This window comes from Macrotis lagotis, chromosome X (assembly GCF_037893015.1).
Source record: "Macrotis lagotis isolate mMagLag1 chromosome X, bilby.v1.9.chrom.fasta, whole genome shotgun sequence".
In the NCBI taxonomy this organism is placed as follows: domain Eukaryota; kingdom Metazoa; phylum Chordata; class Mammalia; order Peramelemorphia; family Peramelidae; genus Macrotis; species Macrotis lagotis.
Window position 1 is genome coordinate 557,847,697 of NC_133666.1, and position 22,226 is coordinate 557,869,922.

General features: G+C 38.2%; 1 protein-coding gene across 6 annotated transcripts in view; it reads right to left on the reverse strand.

The window, feature by feature from the left end:
* The window catches only part of UBR5 (ubiquitin protein ligase E3 component n-recognin 5), a 160,305-nt gene extending 144,657 nt beyond the window's left edge, over window positions 1-15,648 (reverse strand). For 2 of the 6 annotated variants that reach the window (XM_074200775.1, XM_074200772.1), the window contains exon 1: window positions 15,452-15,647. In XM_074200775.1, the coding sequence (XP_074056876.1) occupies window positions 15,452-15,513 (62 nt within the window). In that variant the 5' untranslated portion in view covers window positions 15,514-15,647. Of the gene's footprint in view, window positions 1-15,451 lie in introns of all 6 variants that reach the window. The other 4 variants (XM_074200777.1, XM_074200776.1, XM_074200773.1 and 1 more) reach the window with 3 other exon arrangements.
* Window positions 15,649-22,226: the final 6,578 nt, after the last annotated feature.

Consider the following 22,226-nt stretch of genomic DNA (forward strand, 5'->3'; position numbering starts at 1 on the left):
CCTGACTTCAAATACAGCCTCAGACACTTAATAACTGCCTAGCTGTATGATCCTGGGCGAGTCACTCTTAATCCCATTGCCTTAAAATAAATAAAAAAATAAACAATAAACAATTTCTACTCTCAAAAGACTTAATTTCTAGAAGAAAATTCCAAAAGAATAGAAAGGTTAATGAATAAATTTTGTTAATTTTCTAACACTGCTTTCTTATCTCTATAAAATTGTTTAAGCATTGTAAATGCAACATTATCAGATACAATCAATGTAGGAATTTATATTTTTTCAATTATGCAAATAAGCATAAATTTTATATTAAGGCTTTTTTCTTTTTCTAGAAGTGAAGGATTGCCAATAAAAGAAAAAAGCAAAAAGGGTCATTGAAACTTGTTTTTGAAATATACAAAAGACACTACAAAGTAGAATTGCTTTGAAAGTAGCACACACTTGAGAGCAATACAAGCCATTCACAATTTCATATATAACTCTCATGCTACTGTATATACACAAATGCTTGTATCAATTGATATTTAAATTCAGGATTTTTAAAATAGGGAAAATGTCATGTTGAAAAAATAAAGAAAAAATAGTTTTTTGCAAATGTATTCTAGGACAGAAAAAAAAAATCACAAGAGTTGGAAGAGATCCCGATGGGTATCTATAGAACCTATGAACAAAATACAATTCATTTTTGGCTTGAAAACTTCCAAATGGAACCCCCCCCCCCAACTCTTAAGGCAATTATACTTTTGAACAGTTTTAATTGTTAGGAAATGTTACCTGACTGCAGCCTAAATTTGTTCTTTTATAAATCCCACTCAATGCTCCCGATTCTGCCCTCTAGGGCCAAACAGAACAAGTCTAATCCCTAGTCCACAAGACAACCCTTGAGACAAAACTATCATGTTACTGATGATTCTATTTCCCAGAGTAAGCTACTTCAACTTGATCTTCAAAGGACACGAAAACAAGGCTCTTCCACTATTCTGACTGCCCTTCTCTGAATACTCAAGTTCTCAATGTCCTTCCTTATCTGAGGTGTCCAGAACTGATGTTCCAACCTGAGTTCTTGAAGGAAAAGGAAAAGTGGAATCATCTCTCTTCCTACCTGCTCTTCTCAATAAAGCCCCAAATCACATTAACTTTTTGACTGTCACAATCTTATCCTTGTACCCCTGCAACAGACAAACTTCTTTCTAATCACATCTCCCACACTCTGTATTCCAAGTTGGATTTTTTTGTACACATCATATTTATCCCCCCTGAATTCTACCTCATTAGCTTCAACCCAAAGATGTAGACTGTTAAAATCTTTCTGGCTCCTGACTCTAGTCTAGTTTGTTAGCTAGTCCTCCCTGCTTTTGTCATCTAATCTGATGGACATGGCATCTGTGCCTTTTTTCCAAACATTTGATAAAAATGTTAAATAGTACATTCACTTGCAAGTCATGGCATCACCTTCCCGATATCATAGTCTTCCTCAAGAACAAGAAGTCCACAATAAACAGCACAGAGCTGAGCTCAATTCATGGAGTATGCACCTGGAGAGATCTGCTACAGTGACAACGAAATAATAAACAGATACTATGAGTCCAGTCATCTGACCAATTAGGAATTCATCTAATTGTATGATCAGCTAGTCCACATTTCTCCACCACCAAAAGAACAGTATGAGATAAGTTTGTCAAAATCTTGGCTAAAATCTAGATAAACTATATAGAATTCCTTTCATCTGCCAATTTAATAATTCTGGCAAAAAAAGAAATTAGGTCAGACCAGCATGAACTGTTCTTGATAGACATTGCTGATTCTTTGTAATCACCACATCCCTCTGTTTTTTTGTTGTTCAGTTGTTTCAACTCTTCATAAGCCATTTGAGGTTTTCTTTGCAAAGACACTAAGAGGAGTTTGCCATTTCCTTCCCCAGAGAATTTTATCAATGAGGAACTGAGGCAAATAGGGTTAAGGTCACCTAAGCTCCTAAGTATCTATGGTCACATTTGAACTAAGGGGGATGAGTCTTGCAAACTTCAAGGATGGCACTCTTCCCACTGAAACACCTAGGTGCCCCATTTCCATTTCTAGATGTTCACAAATAATTTGTTTAACGAGCACTTTTCCTAGGAATTCTTTTTTTTTTTTGAGACATCTGCTCTTAGGATACCTCTCCTCTTTTCCATGACCTTATCTCCCAAGTGCATGTTAGGATCATTACACAAAAGGAAGTGTGGCACACAGAGAAACGAGTCAGATGCTTCAAATCTCAGTTCAGTTAATTTGCCACCTATGACTCCTTCCTTGGCTTAAGTTAAGCAAGTTACTTCAATCTGGGCCTATTTCTTTATCTAAAAATAAAAGGGTTTAACTAAATGACCTGAGGTCTTCTTAGCTCTTCTTCCAAGATCCTAAGAATACAAGAATGTTTTATAGATGTAACTACAAGGGATAATTTTACTCACTAATTCTTTGCTTAACATCTAACGAGGGTGAAACACAAGGAAAAATATTTACCAAATGTGCCAGTGTCATTCCGGATTGTCCTAAGCAGCAGAATCCAAATTTAAATAGGATTTCCATATACTATATAAAGTATTCAAGATGCTCCTATTTACAAATCACAATGTGACAACTACATCAAACCTCAAAATTAATTGCAAGGTCTTCTCAATGAGAATTATGGTCTCTAAAGAAATAAAAATAATAATAATTCACACAAGAACAAAGTTAATAGAGGCTACCCTGTACTATGAGCTGCTCATTAAGGTAGTCTTCTTATCAACACATCTCAGAAACTGCATTTCAGACCTGAAGGAAACTGGCTTATATTTGAAAAATTGCACAGTACCTTCAATGATCTAAGGCAGCTGATGTAAACACTCATTTTTTTTATTGCCAGTGTTCACCCATGATGCAGTATGGCTACAAAGCAAGGAATAACCTAACAGCAAAAAAAAGATGTAGAATAGGTTTAAGCTCCATTACACTGGTAATGTAAGACATCACTACTGATGCCTTATATACAAATTATGCAAAATCAAGGATATTTCTCATTGGAAAAGAAGTGGATGGGTCAAAAGTAGGAAGATAAAGCAGCAGACAGACAAGCCAAATGCAACACTGGTAGTCACCAACTATTAGAAGATCTGGGAAAATGGCCTTCTAGTGCATTGGGTATGTATATAAGTAGATGGACAAGAATCATGCAAAATGAGGGCATGGAAGAGTTGGTTATTAATTACAGAAGTGAGGGAGTGCACAGAAGGATGCACAAAACAAAATATTACATGCTTCATCTAATATAGTCATTAGCCAGCTATATGAAACTTATAGTTCTAACATTTTTAAGACCATAAATGTATGCTATATATATATACAATTCAATCAATCACAATACTACTAGGCACAGATTGTACCAGGGAGGTCTAGATCAAGGTTCTCCCCCTGCCCCTTCCCCCCATAGTGATGATAAATTTGTACTTTTTCATTCAAGCTGATTTCTCCTTTTTTTTTTAACATTGACATTCGTTCACTTACTGAATAAGGAGGCTGAATATAAGAGGATTAAACTTCTAATTTTGACCTGATGTTTAAGTGCTTTAATCAACCTAAGCTAATCAATAACTGATAATGTATAATTTTAGGAACTAGCATGCAAAAATGTAATAGCATCAGCAAATAAATGTTGAAAGACTAAAACATGAAAATTACTTGAATAATATGATGTTTCATCAGAAATGAAACAGAATTTTTAAAAATGAACATGAATTAAAAATATAAGGATTTTCAAGGATCAATTGCAAACAGTTTAGAAAAGATGTTAAAAAATAGTTTAGTTTTTAATATATCAGAAAAAGTAATTACCTCTCTACTTACCCAAAAACAAACTTAGTTTTAACTCAGGTTCTCTTCCCAGTTTTAACACCAACTGGTCAGTCAACCATCTTCCACTAACTCTTTTATTCATATATAAAATGATGAAGTTGGTTAACCAAGATGGTTTCTAAAATTCTGAAATTCTAGGTAACGTACAAAAACCACCTGATTCATAAAATGACTTACCTACGTAGCAATTTTGAGTCATTATTAAGTAACTGATAAAGAAAAGGGAAAAGTGTTATATTGTCATTTAAAAGAATGAAATTAAGAACATTTCTTTGACCTCTGGAAGTTAAAAACTAAAACTCACAGGCAAAAAATTCCCTCAAGTCAACTCTAAAGCTGAAAAACAATACCAAAAGAAAACAGATTTCTAGAAATGTTTTCTATAAAAAAAATTTCTCCCATAGAAATTTCCTAATGAATTTATACTTTGAGTCAAATTAAAAGGCTAGTTTGACTAAGTTTAACTTTACATGTTTTCTTTACAGAGCCTTTAGAACTTTAACCTATCCAGTTAAAACAGAGGACAAAGCAAATAGCCCATAGTAAATGTGGAAATAGGTTTGAACCAGGATAGTTTTTTATCTTGAGCAATACATTAAATAGAGTGTACTACCAAAGTTCTATCTAAAAATCTACAAAAGCTAGAAGGACATTTGAGAATATATAGTCCTTGTTATTTTATAAATAAGGAAACCATATCTCTTAGAAACTAAATGACTGGTCCACACTGAGTAACGACATAGGCCTCTTTAAATACTAGGTAACAGCCAATCAGTGTGAGACCAAAGAGGATATCTGAATTCTTACCCTAAAGAATCAAAAATAAGGGGGAACAAAATGAAACAGTAAAATATCAGTCCTGGAGTCAGGAGGATCTGAGTTCAAATCTGTCCTCAGATATTTGATACTTACTAGCTAATTACATGTTGGGCAAGCCACTTAACCCCATTACCCCACAAAAAGAAACAACAAAAAACCATAATTCTCCAAAATATGGATACAAAAACCAAATATTAAAATAATCGAAAAACAAGAATTGATGAGCCAACTTAAAATGAATACTTTTAAAAGTTTAGAAAGGATAGGATAAAAATTTAACCATTATAAGGGACATATTTTTATAAAGTTTATAAAGCCTTTTACATGTATTATCTCATGTGAAATTTGCAACCACTCTTGAGGTAGTACTACAGACACATTTTGGAGACAAAAAGGACTATTGGAGGAATTAAGTCATATGCCCATTTCACACAGGCAGTAAATATCGAAGATAATGCTGGAACCAAAATCTTTCCTAATTTCCAAATCTAGCACTCTCTAGAAAGCCCCATGTCTCTCTAAATCCTATAACTGGGAGTAACAAGGAAAAAAAGAAATGGAAATGTTTTCCATACTCCCCTGCCCCCCCCTTTGGTCTGTGATTTCATCAGTATGGAAAATTCATGGGTTGAAAACTCTGATACAGATCAGCAACTCAGATCTATAACTCAGAAATAAAAGATTTATTCTAGAGATAAACTAAAGAGTTTACACCCAATATCCCATAAAGTTTACATCATCAATAGGGTCACACAAAAATGATCAAATAAAACTTTTACTCTTCAAATCACCTGGACTACCTTAGTTCTTTATTCACTGCCTTAGTTCTTTATCCACATATATAGTATATATTTGCAAACCAAAAAACTCATTCAAAACTGGAGTTTATAATAAACTATCTTTACTCATACAATAACTAGCATTAATATAGCACTTTGAGGTCTTCAAAGACCTTTACTTATCGAAATTGATCCTCAAAACAACGCCCATTTTAACAGGTTGAGAAACAGATTGAAGAGTGCTCCTATTTACAAATCACTATGTGACAACTACATCAAACCTCAAAATTAATTACAAAGTCTTCTCAATGAGAATTATGGTCTCTAAAGAAATAAAAATAATCACACAAGAACAAAGTTAATGAAGGCTACCCTGTACTATGAGCTGCTCATTAAGGTAGTCTTCTTATCAACACATCTCAGAGGTCTGTCCAGGGTCACATACCTATCAAGTGTCTGAAGCAAAATTCAAACTCAGGTCTTCCTGACTCAGGAAAATATTCCTATTTATTTTGGAAACTATATTCTGTTATTACATACAAATGAATACTTATATATAATAAATGTAAAAAATAAATCTGGTTGTTGATATCAAGTCTAATCCTTATAAATCTAAACTTTCATCAGAAGTGGGAAATATAAAGTCAGTTTCCTATTACAGCCAACTGTATCAGAGACTGCAGATGAAGTTTCTTTTTTCCACACTTCACTGACTCAACTATATGACCAATAAAGAAAGAAACTTATAAAAGCACAGTCAAGGAAACCTACAAGTTCACATTTCTTCCTCATATTGATCAGTTCTAGAACAGATGAAAATTTCCAATCCTTCCATATCCCAGTTACACACTTACATTCCACTCTACACTCACTCCAATTTACTTTTCATCCCATTTTTCCCCTGTATCCAAAACTAGACTAATAAAAAGCTTCACAATCCAATGTCTTTGACTTGTGTCCTGCAATCAGTGTTAACTTCTAGAGTTTTAAAGATACTTATGGGGAAGGAGAAGAAAAAATAGGCCTGATACTATTAACAGACTTTATGTTCATAGTGGTTCAATGTGATACAGCAATTTGCAAACAGTTTAAAAAACCATGAAACCCACTTGAGCACATGATCTTTTACTCTGCTGTCATCAATAAAGTTTAAGCCATTTCAATGCCACAAAGATACACCATGCTTTGGCAATTAAAAGTAGTAACCTTACCACTCAAAGTTCAGATTTTTAAATTATAATTACATTTGAAAATCTCATGAAATTGGCTTAATAATTCCATTTACCAACCTATCATTTCCACTAAACAAGTTCTAAGAATAGACAAAAGGAAAATGTATCACTATTAACTAAATCAAAACAGAAATCTTTGGAAACTTAAAAGTCCATGGGGGGGGGGGTAGCTAGGTGGCACAGTGAATAGAGTCAGGAGGACATTGAGTTCAGATCCAGACTCAGACACTTAATTATTGTCTAGTTGTGTGACCTTGGGCAATCACTTAACCCCATTTGCCTTAGATAAATAAAATTATTTTAAAATGCCTATTAGAGGGGTGGCTAGGTGGCGCAGTGGATAAAGCACCGGCCCTGGAGTCAGGAGTACCTGAGTTCAAATGCGATCTCAGACACTTAATAATTACCTATCAGTGTGGCCTTGGGCAAGCCACTTAACCCCATTTGTCTTGCAAAAACCTAAAATAAAATAAAACAAAATAAAATGCCTATTAGGAATAATAAAAGTGGTATTGAGAAAAATCAAAAAGGACAAGTACATCAGCATCAACTACACTCATGAAGCTATAAGAGAAGGTACAAAAAAAATTGTAATCAATATGCTAAAGATTCTTATCCTTTTTTCCATAATGGAAAAATATGCATATTCAGAACCAAGTAGGAGCCTTGACCACAGAGCTATCAATAGCCATCTGCACAAGGGGAAAGGAAAGGAGGAACTGGTCCTTAGGAAAAACTGTCAATGTCATAACCATGCCAATGTCATTATTATAGAATATCTATGAATAAACTACATTTTTTTATGTTTGTGTACATATATATTTTGTGTTATCTCCTATTCTTTTGCTCTAGAGTCAGCATATTCTAAAAAATTATTTAGGACAAGTGGTAGTGATGTAGAAGACAACTGCAATATGAAGTCATGTACCTTCTTTAGCTTTCCACTCTTCCAAAATGAGTAACAACAAAACTCAAAGGTCATCATCTTTAAAAATTAAAATAAATACATATCCTTCTTCTCTCAACCTTTCTCCTCCCAAATATATGTTGTTGAACTAAGGGGTAGAATAAAGTAATCACTGTTAAAGAGTTATAGCTGTTCACATTCATGTAGTAATTCATAGTTTACAAATAGTTTTCTTCATAACAACCCTTTAAATTAGACAGTACAAGTATTTCTCCCATTTCACACACAAGGAAAGGTCAAGAGAGATGCATGTACAAACATAGTTACATATACTTTGTACAAGATCCAGTACTTGCATAGCCCCTCAAGTCTTTTTCTGTCAAAAATCTTCAATCCTTAGTTATCTGAAATTTCAATATTTAGACATTTTTAAATAGTTCAATGCTATTTTTCTCTATATCAGCTCAATTTCTAACTTCTTCCATAATTTTAAAGTTTAATCTTTTCCTAAAGGCTACTAAATCATTGCAGATGGTACCAAGTAATAAGTCATTTTTCACATTGTAATGTTCAAGTGCCAACAGTAAAGCAAATTAACTTGAGGAAATGCTCTGGGCAAACTATCCCTTACCTATTACATACAAAGACAGTCTCCAAGGTTTTGTTTTCCTCTAGAGAAAGCCTAGAAACCTGTTTAGTTTAAAACTCCCAGATCATCAAAGAATGGAATACATCCTTTTAAAGGAAACTAGAAAAATGAACCACATGTGATTAAGATAAACATCAAAATCTAAAAATACCTTGCTGTAAAATCAGTCCCTGGTTAACTCTTCTTCAGTCTTTAGAACTAGGTCAAAAATAAGTAGACAGGTAGATAGAAAGGCAGACAGAACAGAAAAATTCTTGAAGCATTCAAATCTATACACTGCTTTGTTGGATATTGCCAAAATTTGTCTAGTAATTCAGATTTGCACTGAAATTCTAAAATTTTTCTGTTTGCTTTAGTTGTAAAAGTTCACTCTTTAAAATCAAGAGGAATTAGTATCAAGAAAAATGTCTTTAAAAAAAGGATGCTCTACTTGGTAACAAAAGATTTCTTAGCATTTTAATCATAAAAAGAAAATTAACATCTAGAGAAGCTGAATCATTTTAATAAGGTAAGAAATTATGCCAGCAATTAAATTATGTTTCCTTTCAAAGAAAAATCAACAAATTTATTATAAATTTAAAAAATCAATATCAAATATTATAGCTTAAAGATGTATAGATGCTTCAAATGCTTCAAACTATGAATTCACCATTTCTAAGAGTTTATTGCTGCTAATTCTCTTAAAAAAATCAAAAGCATAAAGCAAATTTCACCTTAAATTTAAGAAAATGCAGTGTAATTTATATCAAAATTTAATTGTGCAACAAAACCAAGTTTTTACCTATCTAATTAATCAGATCACAGATTACTATAAACTTTTAAAACTTTTCACTTAATTTACTCTTATCATTCATGTGCTATACAAACCATCAGTTTTTCAAGTCTTCTTGTCTTGAACTACAATAATATAAGCACTTTATAAGCAAAAGCTAATAATACACACTGGTGTTGAATCTTTGAGAATAACAGACTTGGGGATAGGAAGGCACAGGAGACTGAAGCAGAGATAGACTTTAAGAAGTTTTCCAATAGCCCTTTACCTTTCTTATGGGGAAGATTACCTATGAACTAGATGAATGATATTCTCTGTGCACAGAAACAGACCTTGGATCCTAAAGGAATATTAGAGAACATCCAATCCTACAACCCTCATTTTACGGATGACACTCCTGAAGTCCAGAGATTCTATAATCTCATCGTATTTCTTTACTATTCCCCAAGTCCAAAAGACTTTTTTTTTCAGAAACCATATAAGCACACGCCCCCAGTTTAGAAGAAATCAGTGGATTCCAAGGATCGAAGGATATTTTATTTGGTCATACTTCAATTTCTCAAAAGCTGATATAGTATACAATTATAACAAGATATTAATCTTTAAAAAACTTCTCTACTATAAAAATTAACTGAGGCTTAAGACTATTATTTATAAACTACTTGGTTCCCTTCAAAATGGTCTCATGTGATTAAACTTCCCTTTGGAGATTATTCCCTAACCAAATCATTAAGTCAGGAATTTTTCCTTTCTTAATTTCATCCCATTACTCCTAGCTATACTCTTGTGTACTGTATTAATTCTCACTCAGTTTTGTTTACATCTTTCTTATTACAAAACTCACTTGGAATTTTTTTTCAATTTAAGTTATTCAGTTTATGCTTGTTTTATTTATTTATTTGTTATTTTAAGGCAATGGGGCTTAAGAGTGACTTGCCCAAGGTCAATTAGGCAATTATTAAGCTTCTGATCCAAATTTGAACTCAGGTCCTCCTGACTCCAGGGCCAGTGCTCTATCCACTATGCCACCACCTAGCTGCCCCCTTATGCTTGTTTTTTAATCTTCCTTCTCCTGACCAACTTTCCTTAGGTTTCTGAGCTCTCTTGGTGCTCTGGCTCTAATTTTTCAAGATCTTTCCATACCATTCACAAATTCAATGCTATTGTCACCCTCCTTTCTTGATATTGCCACACTGAATTGTTGAATAACCACACTCCCCTTATAACCTCATTTATTTCATCTTACAGCAATGCTTGATTTATACTTCCTGGTTGCTATCTATTTTGTTACTGTTGTTTCAATTATGTCTGACTCTCCATGACCTTATTTGAAATTTTCTCGCAAAGATACTGCAGCAGTTTTCCATTTCCGTCTGAAGCTCATTTTACAAATGTGGAAATGGAGGCAATCAGAGAAATGTGACTTGCCAAGGTCTTGACTCTAGGTTCAATTCTCTATCCACTGTCCAAAATAACTACATATTAATTATGGATAAAGCTGTGGGTAATGAGCTATATAGCGTCACCTTTTTAATTTTAATACAGTCTGAGTATCAAGAGCAAAATTAAATTACCTAAATAAACAAGGGACACCCAGTAGTATGTACAAAATTAAGTTCTCAAGAGAAAAGATACCAAAATAAAAATTGTCATACTGTATTAATTCCCTTGTAAATGTCATAAGAATTACTATATGCAACTGGGAACTGTTTAAGGCCTCAAAGTGTTTTTTCATGTGGGTGGTCTAATCTTCTAAACATTTGAAACAACCATTTAAATTAATTTCTTGCTAATTTTTTCCATAAAGGTTTATATTTTCCACCACAAGCACTAAAATCAGTGTTAAGACACAAAATAAATCATCAATATTTTCATTAATCACTAACAAAAAAAGAAGATATTCTAAGCTTTTGGGAAGTTAAATAACAAGAGCAGAGACACATTTTGCCCTAAATTGTCTGGAAATTGAGGCTACCTTACTTTCTGGGGCAGTAATTATATTCTTAAATTACCTTTATTTATTCTTTACAATTAATTCTGAATCGTAGGTGAGCTAGCACCAAGAATGGGAGCTCAGGCCTAAAAATGACAATCCAATAAAAGCCTCTATGGGTCCCTGTACTACTTGTAAAAATGAACAATAAGCTACTTGCTATCAATTCAACATAGTTGAGTATGTTACTGGAAACTGCAGAAGTGTATACTTTATTTATACTCTTCAAACAAAAATCGTTAGGGAGTGTCTTTGTAAAAGTTTCTTATACTAAGGCATTGTAGATTATTGGGGAAAAGAGGGTTGCTGAACTTGGAATCTGAGGACCTGTGTTCAAAAATCAAAGATCTGCTTACACTTAACCTTAGGCAAACTGCATCGAAGTCTGGTATTTCCTTATCCTTAAAAATGAAGGGATATGAGTTAGCTGACCTCTAATTTCTTCTGACTCAATCTCTGTGATCTAGTGATCCTAAAAGGGGTATTTTTAGAAAAGTCTTTAACTTATAAATTATTCTAAAAGACATTTTAAAAAATGTAATAGCAAATTTCAAAGCCCCCTCCCAAAAATCATTTTCCACTTTGTATTTCAAACAAATTTCATCATGTTTGTTACTATAATTCTAAATGGTTTTAGGGATTTCACAATATCAAAAATATTCCTTAAACAAATCATCATTGCCCTTAACCCAGTCAAAGAAATGTTTTACCTCTCTGCAAATACTTTCACACCTCATCCCCATTCTTCAAGTGAAGGATTACATAAATCTTATCCCTAATTCAATGATTAAATTATAAAACTGTTAACAGAGAACTAAAAGAGAAGTCTAGGATCATAGAAACAATCCAAAAAAGAAGCACTTTTTGGCAAGAGCACCAGAGAAGCTTTGGAATTGGTTTCTAATATTGAATTACCCAGTCAAGACTGGCCTGTGATCTTATATACAAGTCGCTTAACCTCCACGGACCTGGATTTCCAACATCTATGAAATAAGGTTGGATTAGAAAGATTTGATCATCTCTGAAGTGCTAATTATGCTTCTAATTTATTACATGATTTATACTTTAATAATGTTTGATAAGCAGAAATTTCTAACTGTACCTCTGAATCCTGAGCTTCTCTTAAAGTCTACAATTTGTTTGGTTTTAAGAATACTTCCCCTAAACCAATAAATCAAAGGAAAGTAGTTCAAGGCGTCCCATCCTTAGGAAAGCTGACCAGTTCTCTGCCACCAATCCACCCCAGTCCAAGGATTTGAGTTATTCTCGTTTGTCTCTACCATTCAAATTTGAGCTCCTGGAAGACAGGACTTTATTTGTGCATTACCCTCAATAAATATGGTGCATGGCACATTTCTGTGATGCCAACAATTGGTCCATAGTACATGCTTAATAAACACTTCCTGACTGAAAGGCTTCAGAAGCATCACAGTTATCAGTACAAGGCATCCTCATACATCCAAAGGACCCATTCCCAATTAGTCATCCAGAATTAACATTTAGGTGCAAATGATAAGGAGGTAACCTGTTATTTTTACGGGACAGTTTTAATCTATGGAAGTTAGGTGGTCTAAGCTATTATTTCAATATTTAACAAACTACATACCAGAATCAGCAAATCAGAAAAAGAAAAAAATTCTGACTCTCCTTTAGTCACTGAAATGTTTTCATTCTTGAAAAGTTCAAGAAATTTTGAGTAAAATGCCTGACTTAAAGGAATCCTCACTGAGTAACATTTGTAAGCAAATATAAGGCTATATAATTGAAATGGTTTGGGCAAATGCTAAAAGTTTTTGTTTTACATGATTAGCTCTAACCTTGTTACTTTACAATGTAGAATAAGAAATTTAGCATTCTAAAAAATATAAACATTTCTACCCAAAATACCAAAGTAGAATTTATTAACTGTGACTATTAAGACATTGAAATTAAGTATCACAGTAGAATAATTATGGATGATCAATGTCACTAAGTGAATCCTAATAAAAATTTCTTAAGCCATCAAAAAAAATAATTTTCAATTAAAGCCTACTTTGAATTCAAAAGAATTCACAAAACAAATGTTTTATATTGAAGTGTTAGACACTTAAGAAGCAATGCCACAATAGCTGAAACAATCAAATGGCTCTTTGAAAAAGGGCTTCTCTACCCCTTCACTTTCCCCTCCAGAGTTAAAATACTTCAAATTTCCACTCTGGCTATATAGCACCCAAATGTTGACAATTGAAAATATTCACGAACAAGAGAATTCCACAACTATTACATAGGATTTTTAAAAATCCTACTTAGAGCACTGTATTTCTTTTGCCTGTGAAGATTGTAAGTAATGTAAAAATAATACACAAATATTCTATGCTTTAAATTACATCTATTTTACTTTTTAATCACTAATTTATATGAGATATAACTGTTGTGCCAACAACTGGTCCATAATAATTGCTTAATAAATTCAGCAATTTTAAAATTGATTAGTCATGTTAATGGCAATAATTATTTTTAAATATATATAAAAAAGAAACAAAAGACTTTTAAAGAATTACTCCTATTTAAAAAATTGAGAAGCTGACTTGAAGTTTTTTCATGAAAAACAACAGTCAAAATTCTTAGAATATACAAATTAGGATAAATATCAGAAAACATCCATTTCTCTACATTCCTTGGTTCAGACTTTATGTATAAACTAAGTACATAAAGATTTATAATCTTACGGCCATCAAGCGGCTTCTAAATTTATCAAAGCATCTTTGAATCTTTAAAAGTTTCTAGGTAAAATGACATTGAAAATTTGAACCAGTGAAATAAACGAATTCAAAATAAGTAATTTGGAAAAAATGCTGACAATTCCACGTGGCTAACTCATTCCCTACCATAATCTTAAAAAAAAAAAACAAACAAAAACTACCAACAAGAGGGGCTTCAGCAAAATTGGACATCTTTACCTAAGTCAGAAAAGGAACATCTTGCCCTCTAACTGAAGAAGTGCTGCGGGCCCCACTGGAAGTGCTTCTACATACACAGAGCATGAAGGCCAATCTCTTAGCAGCAAGTTAGGCAGGCCTCTTCCTCCCTCCGGGAAGCGCATGACAAACAGGGCGTCATGCGAACTGTGTCACCGGGTCACCGGCCAAAATTACATGGAACTCCCCAACTTCAGCCCGATGCGGCCTTCCAGGGCCCGGGACCAGCATATCCAGGGTCTAGCACACTAACGGGGAAAGCTTCAATGGACCCACTTTCTGATCCTGTAAACACTCTAGCCAGGACTGGCCCTGAGACAGACTTAAATGGAGGCCTCTTCAACCTTTGGCGAGCCTCTGTTGCAACAGTGGAGGAACTTTTCCTGGTTTTTCTGGGTTCAAAGGGAACACGCCGCCCCAACAGTTCTGTGTTTTATCTGCCGGGCCATGTGGAACAAGAGAAAAGGGGAGCCCGAACCCAACACGTTTCCAATGTTTTAAGAACAAAACACTATGTAACTACCCCACAAATCCCGGCAACCTCCTCAAGGGTTAAGGTCGATTTTCTTCTGCTGTATTACAATTGGGAAAATCCCTCCTGCCCCTGTGATATTGGGAAGAGACCCGAGAGCCGGAGGGAGACAGCCAGAGCTGGGAGCGCGACTCTCCGGAGACTGGCCCGGGAGGGTGAGCATGGGCCCGCCTGCCCGTCTCCGGACGTGCCACCACCTCCATCTCTTTTTTCCCCTTCTTGGCTGGGCTTCGACCCCCTCCCTGGAGCGGCATGCCTCACCCCGGGAGGGGTTCAAATTAAATAATGATAATTATCATCATGGCATTTCCTCCAGCCCAGCTCCCCACTCGCACCCCCCCCCCGAAACTGCCAAAGGGCTACTCCCCTTTCCCGTAGAGGGCCGAAGCCCGCCGCCTCCCCCCCGGCCCCCGGGACCCCAGGGCCCGCTCCGGCCGTCCCCCCCCAGGCCCGGGCTCCTCGGTCACCTTCCCTCCCTTTTCACCTCCACCATCCCCCATCCGCATTGTCTGTCTCAATTCAACTTTGACTAATATGGATTCCTCGGGCCTGGGCCCGGCAGTAATCACAGCCTCCTCCTCCTCCTCCTCCTGGGGAGGGGGCTGCCTGCCCCCCCCGCCCGTTCCTCACGGCCCCCACGGAGGGGCTGCGATCAGCCCCCGGAGCCCCCTCCCCGAAGCCGCGGCTCCCCTTCCCCGTGCCCCGAAGTTCACCCCGGCCCGGGCCTACATCCGAGGCAGGAAGAGGAGGAGGAGGAGGAGGAGGAGGAAGGGGCAGCTGCCTCCAGCCTCCCCTCGCCCGGGGTCCCCCCAAACACACACCCGGCGCCCCGGCCCCGTGGCGCCGCGCTGCCCCACCTCCCGGGCCCGGGACGGGAGGGCGGAGGAGGGGGATGGGCAGGCCGAGTGGGGGCCCCCACCCGTCCCCCTTACCTGTCATTGAGCTGGTCCTCGGTGCCCGGCAGCGGGTGAACGACGAAATGGATGGACGTCATGGTGCTTCCTCCTCGTCCTCCTCCCTAGGACACCCCACCTCCCTCGCGCTAACCCGTCCCCCCTCCCCCCCAAAAAACAACCCCTCTTCTCGTCCTCCTCCTCCTCCTCCCAGCCCCCGAATGGAGGGAACCAAATGCGCAGGGGCCGGCTCCTCCTCCCCGCCGCGGGCTCCGCGTCCTCCTCCTCCTCGGCCTCGGCCTCGGCCTCCGGCTCCCCCGCTCCGGGCTGTGTGTGCGGGGCCGGCCGGCCCGGCGGGCGGGCGGCGGGCGGCGGGCGGCGGGCGGACGGGCCACCCGCCGGCGGCTCCCCCTGCGCCGAGGGGGAGGAGGCCGCGGAGGAGGAGGAGGAGGAGGGAGGGGGAGGGAGGAGAAGGGAAGAGGCCGGTAAGCGGGGCGGGGGCGCGGGAGGGCCGGGGCCGGGGCCGGGGCGAGAGCGGGGCCGCGGCCGGGCGGGCGGGCGGGAGGGCGGCGGAGCCCGGAGACGCGCCGGGAGGGACTGGGCCAGCGGGGCCGCCGGGGGCCGGAGAGGGCGGCGGGCGGGGGTCGGGCCCGGGGGGAGGTGGGGAGGGAGATGAGTCCGCACCGCGCTCACAGGCGAGACGCCGCCGCCGCCGCCGCCAGCACCGCCGCCGCCATCTTCACTTCTGCCCCAGTTTCTCCCTCTCGCAGGCTCCGTGGGGCGGGGGAGGGGGAGGAGGGAGGAGGGAGGAGACGGGCGGGAGGGGGGAGGGGGAGGGAGGGGAGAGAGAACGAGGGCCGGCGCGGCGCACGGTAGGGCCCCGCTGATTGGGCGGCGCCGCGCTGGCAGGCCACGGAGCTGTAAGAGCCGGGGGGATTGGTCCGGGCCGGCTCTCCGCCCTCCCCGGCGCTCCCGTGTATGGGACGATCCGGAGAGGGCTTTTCGGCCGGAGCACGTGTGATGGGGGAGGAGGGAGGAGAAGGGAAGAGCCCCGGCTGGCCTGGCTGAGTGGACCCGGAGTGCGAAAGGGTATCCCCGGGTGGGAAGCGCGGAGGAGGGGCCTCCGGCCGGGTTTTCTCCCCGACTTCCCTGCAGCGATCCGAATCGGGTTAGCCGCTGTGGGGCTTTGATTTCCTTTTCTGGATCTGCTGTTGCATTTAACGTGAACGACTTAAAAACAGTTCAAAGAAGGAAAAAGTCTAGAATAATAAGCCAGTGGGAGAAGATCTTCCCGGAGACGCAGAACGGAGAATGAGAGAAGTGGATACTTCGCACGGTAGAGACCCTTTGGTCCGCTTTTCGTCTTAATTTCGCAACCGAAGAAGCCAGGGCCCAGAGAGATGGAGGCAGCCATGTCAAGAGCCCAAATTTACTGCCTCCGGGCTTATCCTACCATGCCGTGATGCCGCTGGCTTGTTCGTTTTACAGCCAAATGAAGAATTTAAAAATAGTTTTATTCTGTGCCTCCTCTTTGACCCAGCAGCACCACCACTCCTGGATCTGTATCCCAAAGCAATAGGAGGAAAAGGGCCTCTGTGCACAAAAATGATTTAAAACAGCTCTCTGGGGACGGTGACAAAGATTGAGGGGATGCCAATCAGTGGGGGAATGGCTGAACAAACTGTGGCATGATTGTGAAGGAGTACCATGGTGCTGTAGGGGAGTGGTTTCAGAAAAGCATTGGCAAGACCTAGATGAACTCATGCAAAGTAAAGTGAGAAGAACGCATTATTGTGCACATTAAAATGTCGTAATGATTATTGACTATAAAAATTTTGACTACTCTGATCAAGACAATGATCTAAGACAATTCTAAAGTACTCATGAAGAAAAAAATACCGGCCACCTCCAGAGTGAGAACTAATGAACTCTTGAGTGCAAATTAAAGTATAATTTTCTCACTTTATTTTTCATGCATTTTTAATATGAAAATGTTTTGCATGATTTCACGTGTATAATTGGTATATTGCTTGCCTTAGTGGAGAAGGAATAGGAGGGAGGGAGACAGTTTGGAATTCAAATTAAAAAAAAAAAAGAATGCTAAAAATAATGAATTTTAAAAATATCTTTTAAAAAAGAAATAGATTCCCTCATTTACACTGGCCCTGATTGGAGACCCTCATCCTGGTTCATTCCTAGTGCTCTGGAAATAGACAAGAGTCTAATCAATCATTTATAAGAGTTCACTATAGTAACATTTATTAAAATGATAGTTGATTGATTGTTTCAGGTATTGTGCTAGGCACTGGAGGAGTAGAACAAAAACGAAATAAATTCTGCCCTCAGAGAGCCTACATTGGGAATGTTCACTGCTCCATTCAATGCGTCCAGTAAGGGCTCTTGATCTTTCCAAGCCCTCAACCAGTAGAATATTGACACCAAAAAATATTCCCAGAACAACTCCTAATAAACATTCCTTCTGTGGACTGAACCTCCAATAAGTCTATATTAAGATAAATGTCTGTCCTAACCTTCAAAGGACTGTTAAAGAGTTTTGAATTACACATCAAAGGAGCAGCTAGGTGGTACAGTACATAGAGCACCAGCCAGGGAGTCTGGAGGACCTGAACTCAAATTTGATGTCAGACACTTAATTACCTAGCTGAATGACCTTGGGCAAGTCACTTAATCCCATTGCCTTGCAAAAACAAACAAAAAAAAGAATTACACATCAAGTGGGGAAAAAATTAAATAGATAAATGTTAAAATCATTAAAGTTCTTTGCATGGCAAATGGTGACCAAAAGTGTTATGAATTGTAAATTATTTAAACAGAAGTAAAACAAATTTTCTCACTGAAAATGATATTATAAAGAGATAAAAGAAGCAAGTCAAGAAGGGGCAGTATTAGAAAATATGAATCCTGAGCTCTAGTGAGCTATTTTAAATAGGTTTATAAAAACATTTATGTGTTATGGTTAACTTAGATTGCTTTTATGAAACTTTATTGTACCATTTTCAAAGATCTATTGAAAAAATTTGCAATTGAAACATGGATATCAAAAATTATACATAAGGCAGAATAGTCTAAATAGCACAAGGAAATAGTAATGGAACACTTTCATAGGTCAACATAGCTGACACTGACCCAGATTACTTTAGGTTCAAAAAAGTATTTCAGACAGCTGTTCTGTGAAAGCCCACATGAACTGCATCTAGGTTGCTAATCTATTTCTACAACACAAAAAGTGGTATGCAACCAGTTCTAAAATTTTACCCCTATTTGCGGTCTCAATAGAAAAACTAAAAATTTCCTAAGCCTTAAGGATTCAACTAATGAGGCAGTTTGGCAGCCTCATTTGTTCAGTCAGGTCAATGAGGGTGTATTACGCTAAATAATATATTATTTTGTGCCAAGTGCTGGGGATACAAAAAAAAGATAGAGGGGAAAAACAGTCCCTGACCCCTTAGAAACTTGCAGTCTAATGAAGGAAGACAATATGCAAAGGACTATGTTTAAAGGAGCTAAAGACAGGAGAAATGGGAAATAATCTCAGCAGGAAATTAACATTCAGGACTGGGAAAGTCTTCTTGCAGAAGATGAGATTTTAGTTAAAACTTGGGGGAAGCCAAGAAGTGGAAGTGAAAAGAGAAAGCATTCTAGGCATGGGAGACAGCCAGTGAAAATATACAGTCAAGAAGAGATAGAGTGTCCTATGTAAGGTAAAGCCAGAGGGTCAGTCATTGGACTTTAGAATCTATAGAGGGTAGTAGAATATAAGAAGACTGGAAAGGCAGAAAGCAATCAGATTATAAAGGACTTAAAAAAAAACAGAAAGGACTTTATATTTCATCAATAAGAAGCCTCTAGAATTTACTGAATCTGGGAATGACATGGTTAGACATGGGTTTAAGATCAACTTGATAGCTGAGTGAAAGAGGGACAGGAGTGGGAGAGAACAACCAGCAGATTATTGCAAAATTTGGTTATGAAGGTATCTGAGTGGTGTAAAAGAAAAAAAGGAGAAAGGAAAAAAGAGAGTTCTTGATGAATTACCTCAATTTTTTTTTAGTGAATTCTGAGGCAAGCCTCTAAATAGGGTAAATTTGAGAAAAGTTACTAGGTGGGTGGAATCATGAATTAAATAAGGAGACATAAAGAGATTTCCTTGCAAAAGAGGGAGACAATTGATATTATGTAATATAGACTTATAATGGACCAAGTTAGCATGATTTTATTATTGTCTCCAACTTCATTCAAGCAGATCATCAATAGGAGCAACAGCAATACATAACAGGAGTAATCAAATGCTGAGCAAGATGATATAAGAGGTAAAGAGATTTGAAGAAGAGGACATTATCATGAAGAGGTCGAGAATAGGAAAGGAAGAAGAATGAAGCCAATATGGGGTGATGGCCTGCATTGTGTAGATAGAAAACAAGCCTCTGAGTCAAGAAGACTGAATTCAAATCCTATCCCCAAAACACATACTGACCGTATGATCCCAGTTAAGTCATGTAACTCTGTAAGTCCACAATAAATTACAGTGCTGTTGCCTTTCAACATTAATGAGAGGTTCCTCACTGGAAGTTTCTGACAGATGAAATTACAGATCTGAATCAAAAGGGAAAGGGTATAATATTAAGTTTGGGAAATAACTAATAGTCCTGGTATGTTCTGAAAGTAGAATATGTGAAGTAAGGTAACATGAGACAAAAACTGAAGAGTTTAATTAGAACCACATTGCAAAGCACCTTAGATTCTAGATTGAGGAATTTGTATTTTGTCTTTGAGGCGGTAGGCAGCCACTGAAGGATTCTAAACAGGGGGTAACATGGGTCAGACCTTTGTACTGGCATGGTTATTTTGGCTCTACACTGAGGATGAATTGAAGAGTCCTAATCTATGGTGGAATTGCTGAACCTCAGGAGAATGCATTCTACTGGAATTTAAGCTTCTTGAGGACAAGGAATGTAAAATTTTAGTACCTAGAACCTGAATCAATACCTTTTACATAGAGTTGGCATTTAATAAATGTTTATTGAATTCTGTTATCTCCTTGTATTCTGATGCAGCAAAGGCTTTTTCAATATCCTCTACCTCCACAAGGGTCTAAAAAGTATATCGCAAGTAAGGGTGAAGTGCTACAGATACAAGTACAAGTACAAAGAATGAAACAATACCTGCTCTTAAGGAGTCTTCAATCTCTAATGATAGGGACAACAAGAATATACACATATACAGCATAAATATAAATATTTAAATGCACATGTATAAAAAGCTGATGATAACTGAGTTATAGCATCCATTTAGTTCTTTAAGATTTGCAAGTGTGCTCAATCCTTTTCAGTTGTGTCTGATTTTCTGTGATCCCATCTGAAACTTTCTGGAGTGGTTTGCTCTTTCCTTATCCAGCTCATTTTACAGATGAGGAAACTGAGGCAAACAAGTGATTTATCCAGGGTCACATAGCTAGTCTGAGACTGAATTTTCAGATTCCAGGTTTGGCACTCTGTCCACTGGGTCTCCTTGCTGATCTAAGATTTACAAAGCACTATTTTTAGGGGGTTTTTTGCAAGGTGATGGGGTTGTGTGACCTGCCCAAAGTCACTCAGGTAATTGTTAAATATCTGATGGGTTTTGAACTCAGATCCTCCTGACTCCAGGGCCAGTGCTCTATCTACTGTGCCACCTAGCTGCCCCTATACTTTTCAAATACTTTCTCATTTAATACTCCCAACAACCTTGAGAAGTGGGTACTATTTATCATCTTCATTTTGGAAACAGAAATTGAGCTACAGAGAAGTTAGGCTATTTGCCCAGGGACAAACAACTATAGAGTGTCTGAGGCCAAATTTGAACTCAGATGTAAGGATTTCAGGCCTGCATTGTATCAACTGTACCACTCAAATAAATACAATGTATCTCATGTAGGTCCTTAAGGGACTTTATCTCAATTTCTACTCTCACTGGTCAGTGAAATCCCCGGAGCTGAACTATATACATATATATATATATATATATATATATATATATATATATATATATATATATATATATATGTACACACACACACACACACACATATATATACATATGTGTATATATATGTATATATATATATACACACATATATACACACACACACACACATATATATATATATCTCCCTCTTGTGGTTCTGATGAGATTAGAGAAGGACCTTGCCCCCCAGACCAGGACTCAGTAAATCCCTTTCCCCAGGCACAGAACAAGCCCTAGCAACAAAACAATAAATCCCTGCCCTGGCCTGAAAGGTCTACCACACCTACTGTTATTCCATTGTACTGAACTAACAAATTATTTGAAGTCCACCTACTCTCTAAGAGCAGTTTTGTCTTATTCCTCAATCCCTCCCTTAGCAATGCAGCTCCTCCCTCACCCCTTTCCCAGTACATACCCTATAATACTCTGCTTATCCCCTCCTGGCACCTGATTCAGTCCAGTTGCCCTGCTGGTGGTTGCTGCTTTCAGCCCAGTTGCAACAACCTTGCAACTGTCTTTAATTTCCTCTTCTTTAAGCTTCTCTCCCTCTTTATACTATTTATTCCCTGCTGGTGCTGCTGCAAGATCAGCCCAACTGTAACACTTTTGTAACTGTCCTAACTTTTCTTCTTTACTTTGCTAAGTTTCTAGCTGCTGCTTATAACCTTGCCAACTGCATTTACTTACTCTTCCTCTCCCTTAGCTTTTGCTAAGATTTTCCTAAGAACCCTCTATTACTGTTTAGTTTGTTATTTTAATATCTACAGTAATTCATGAATAAACTTTTTCT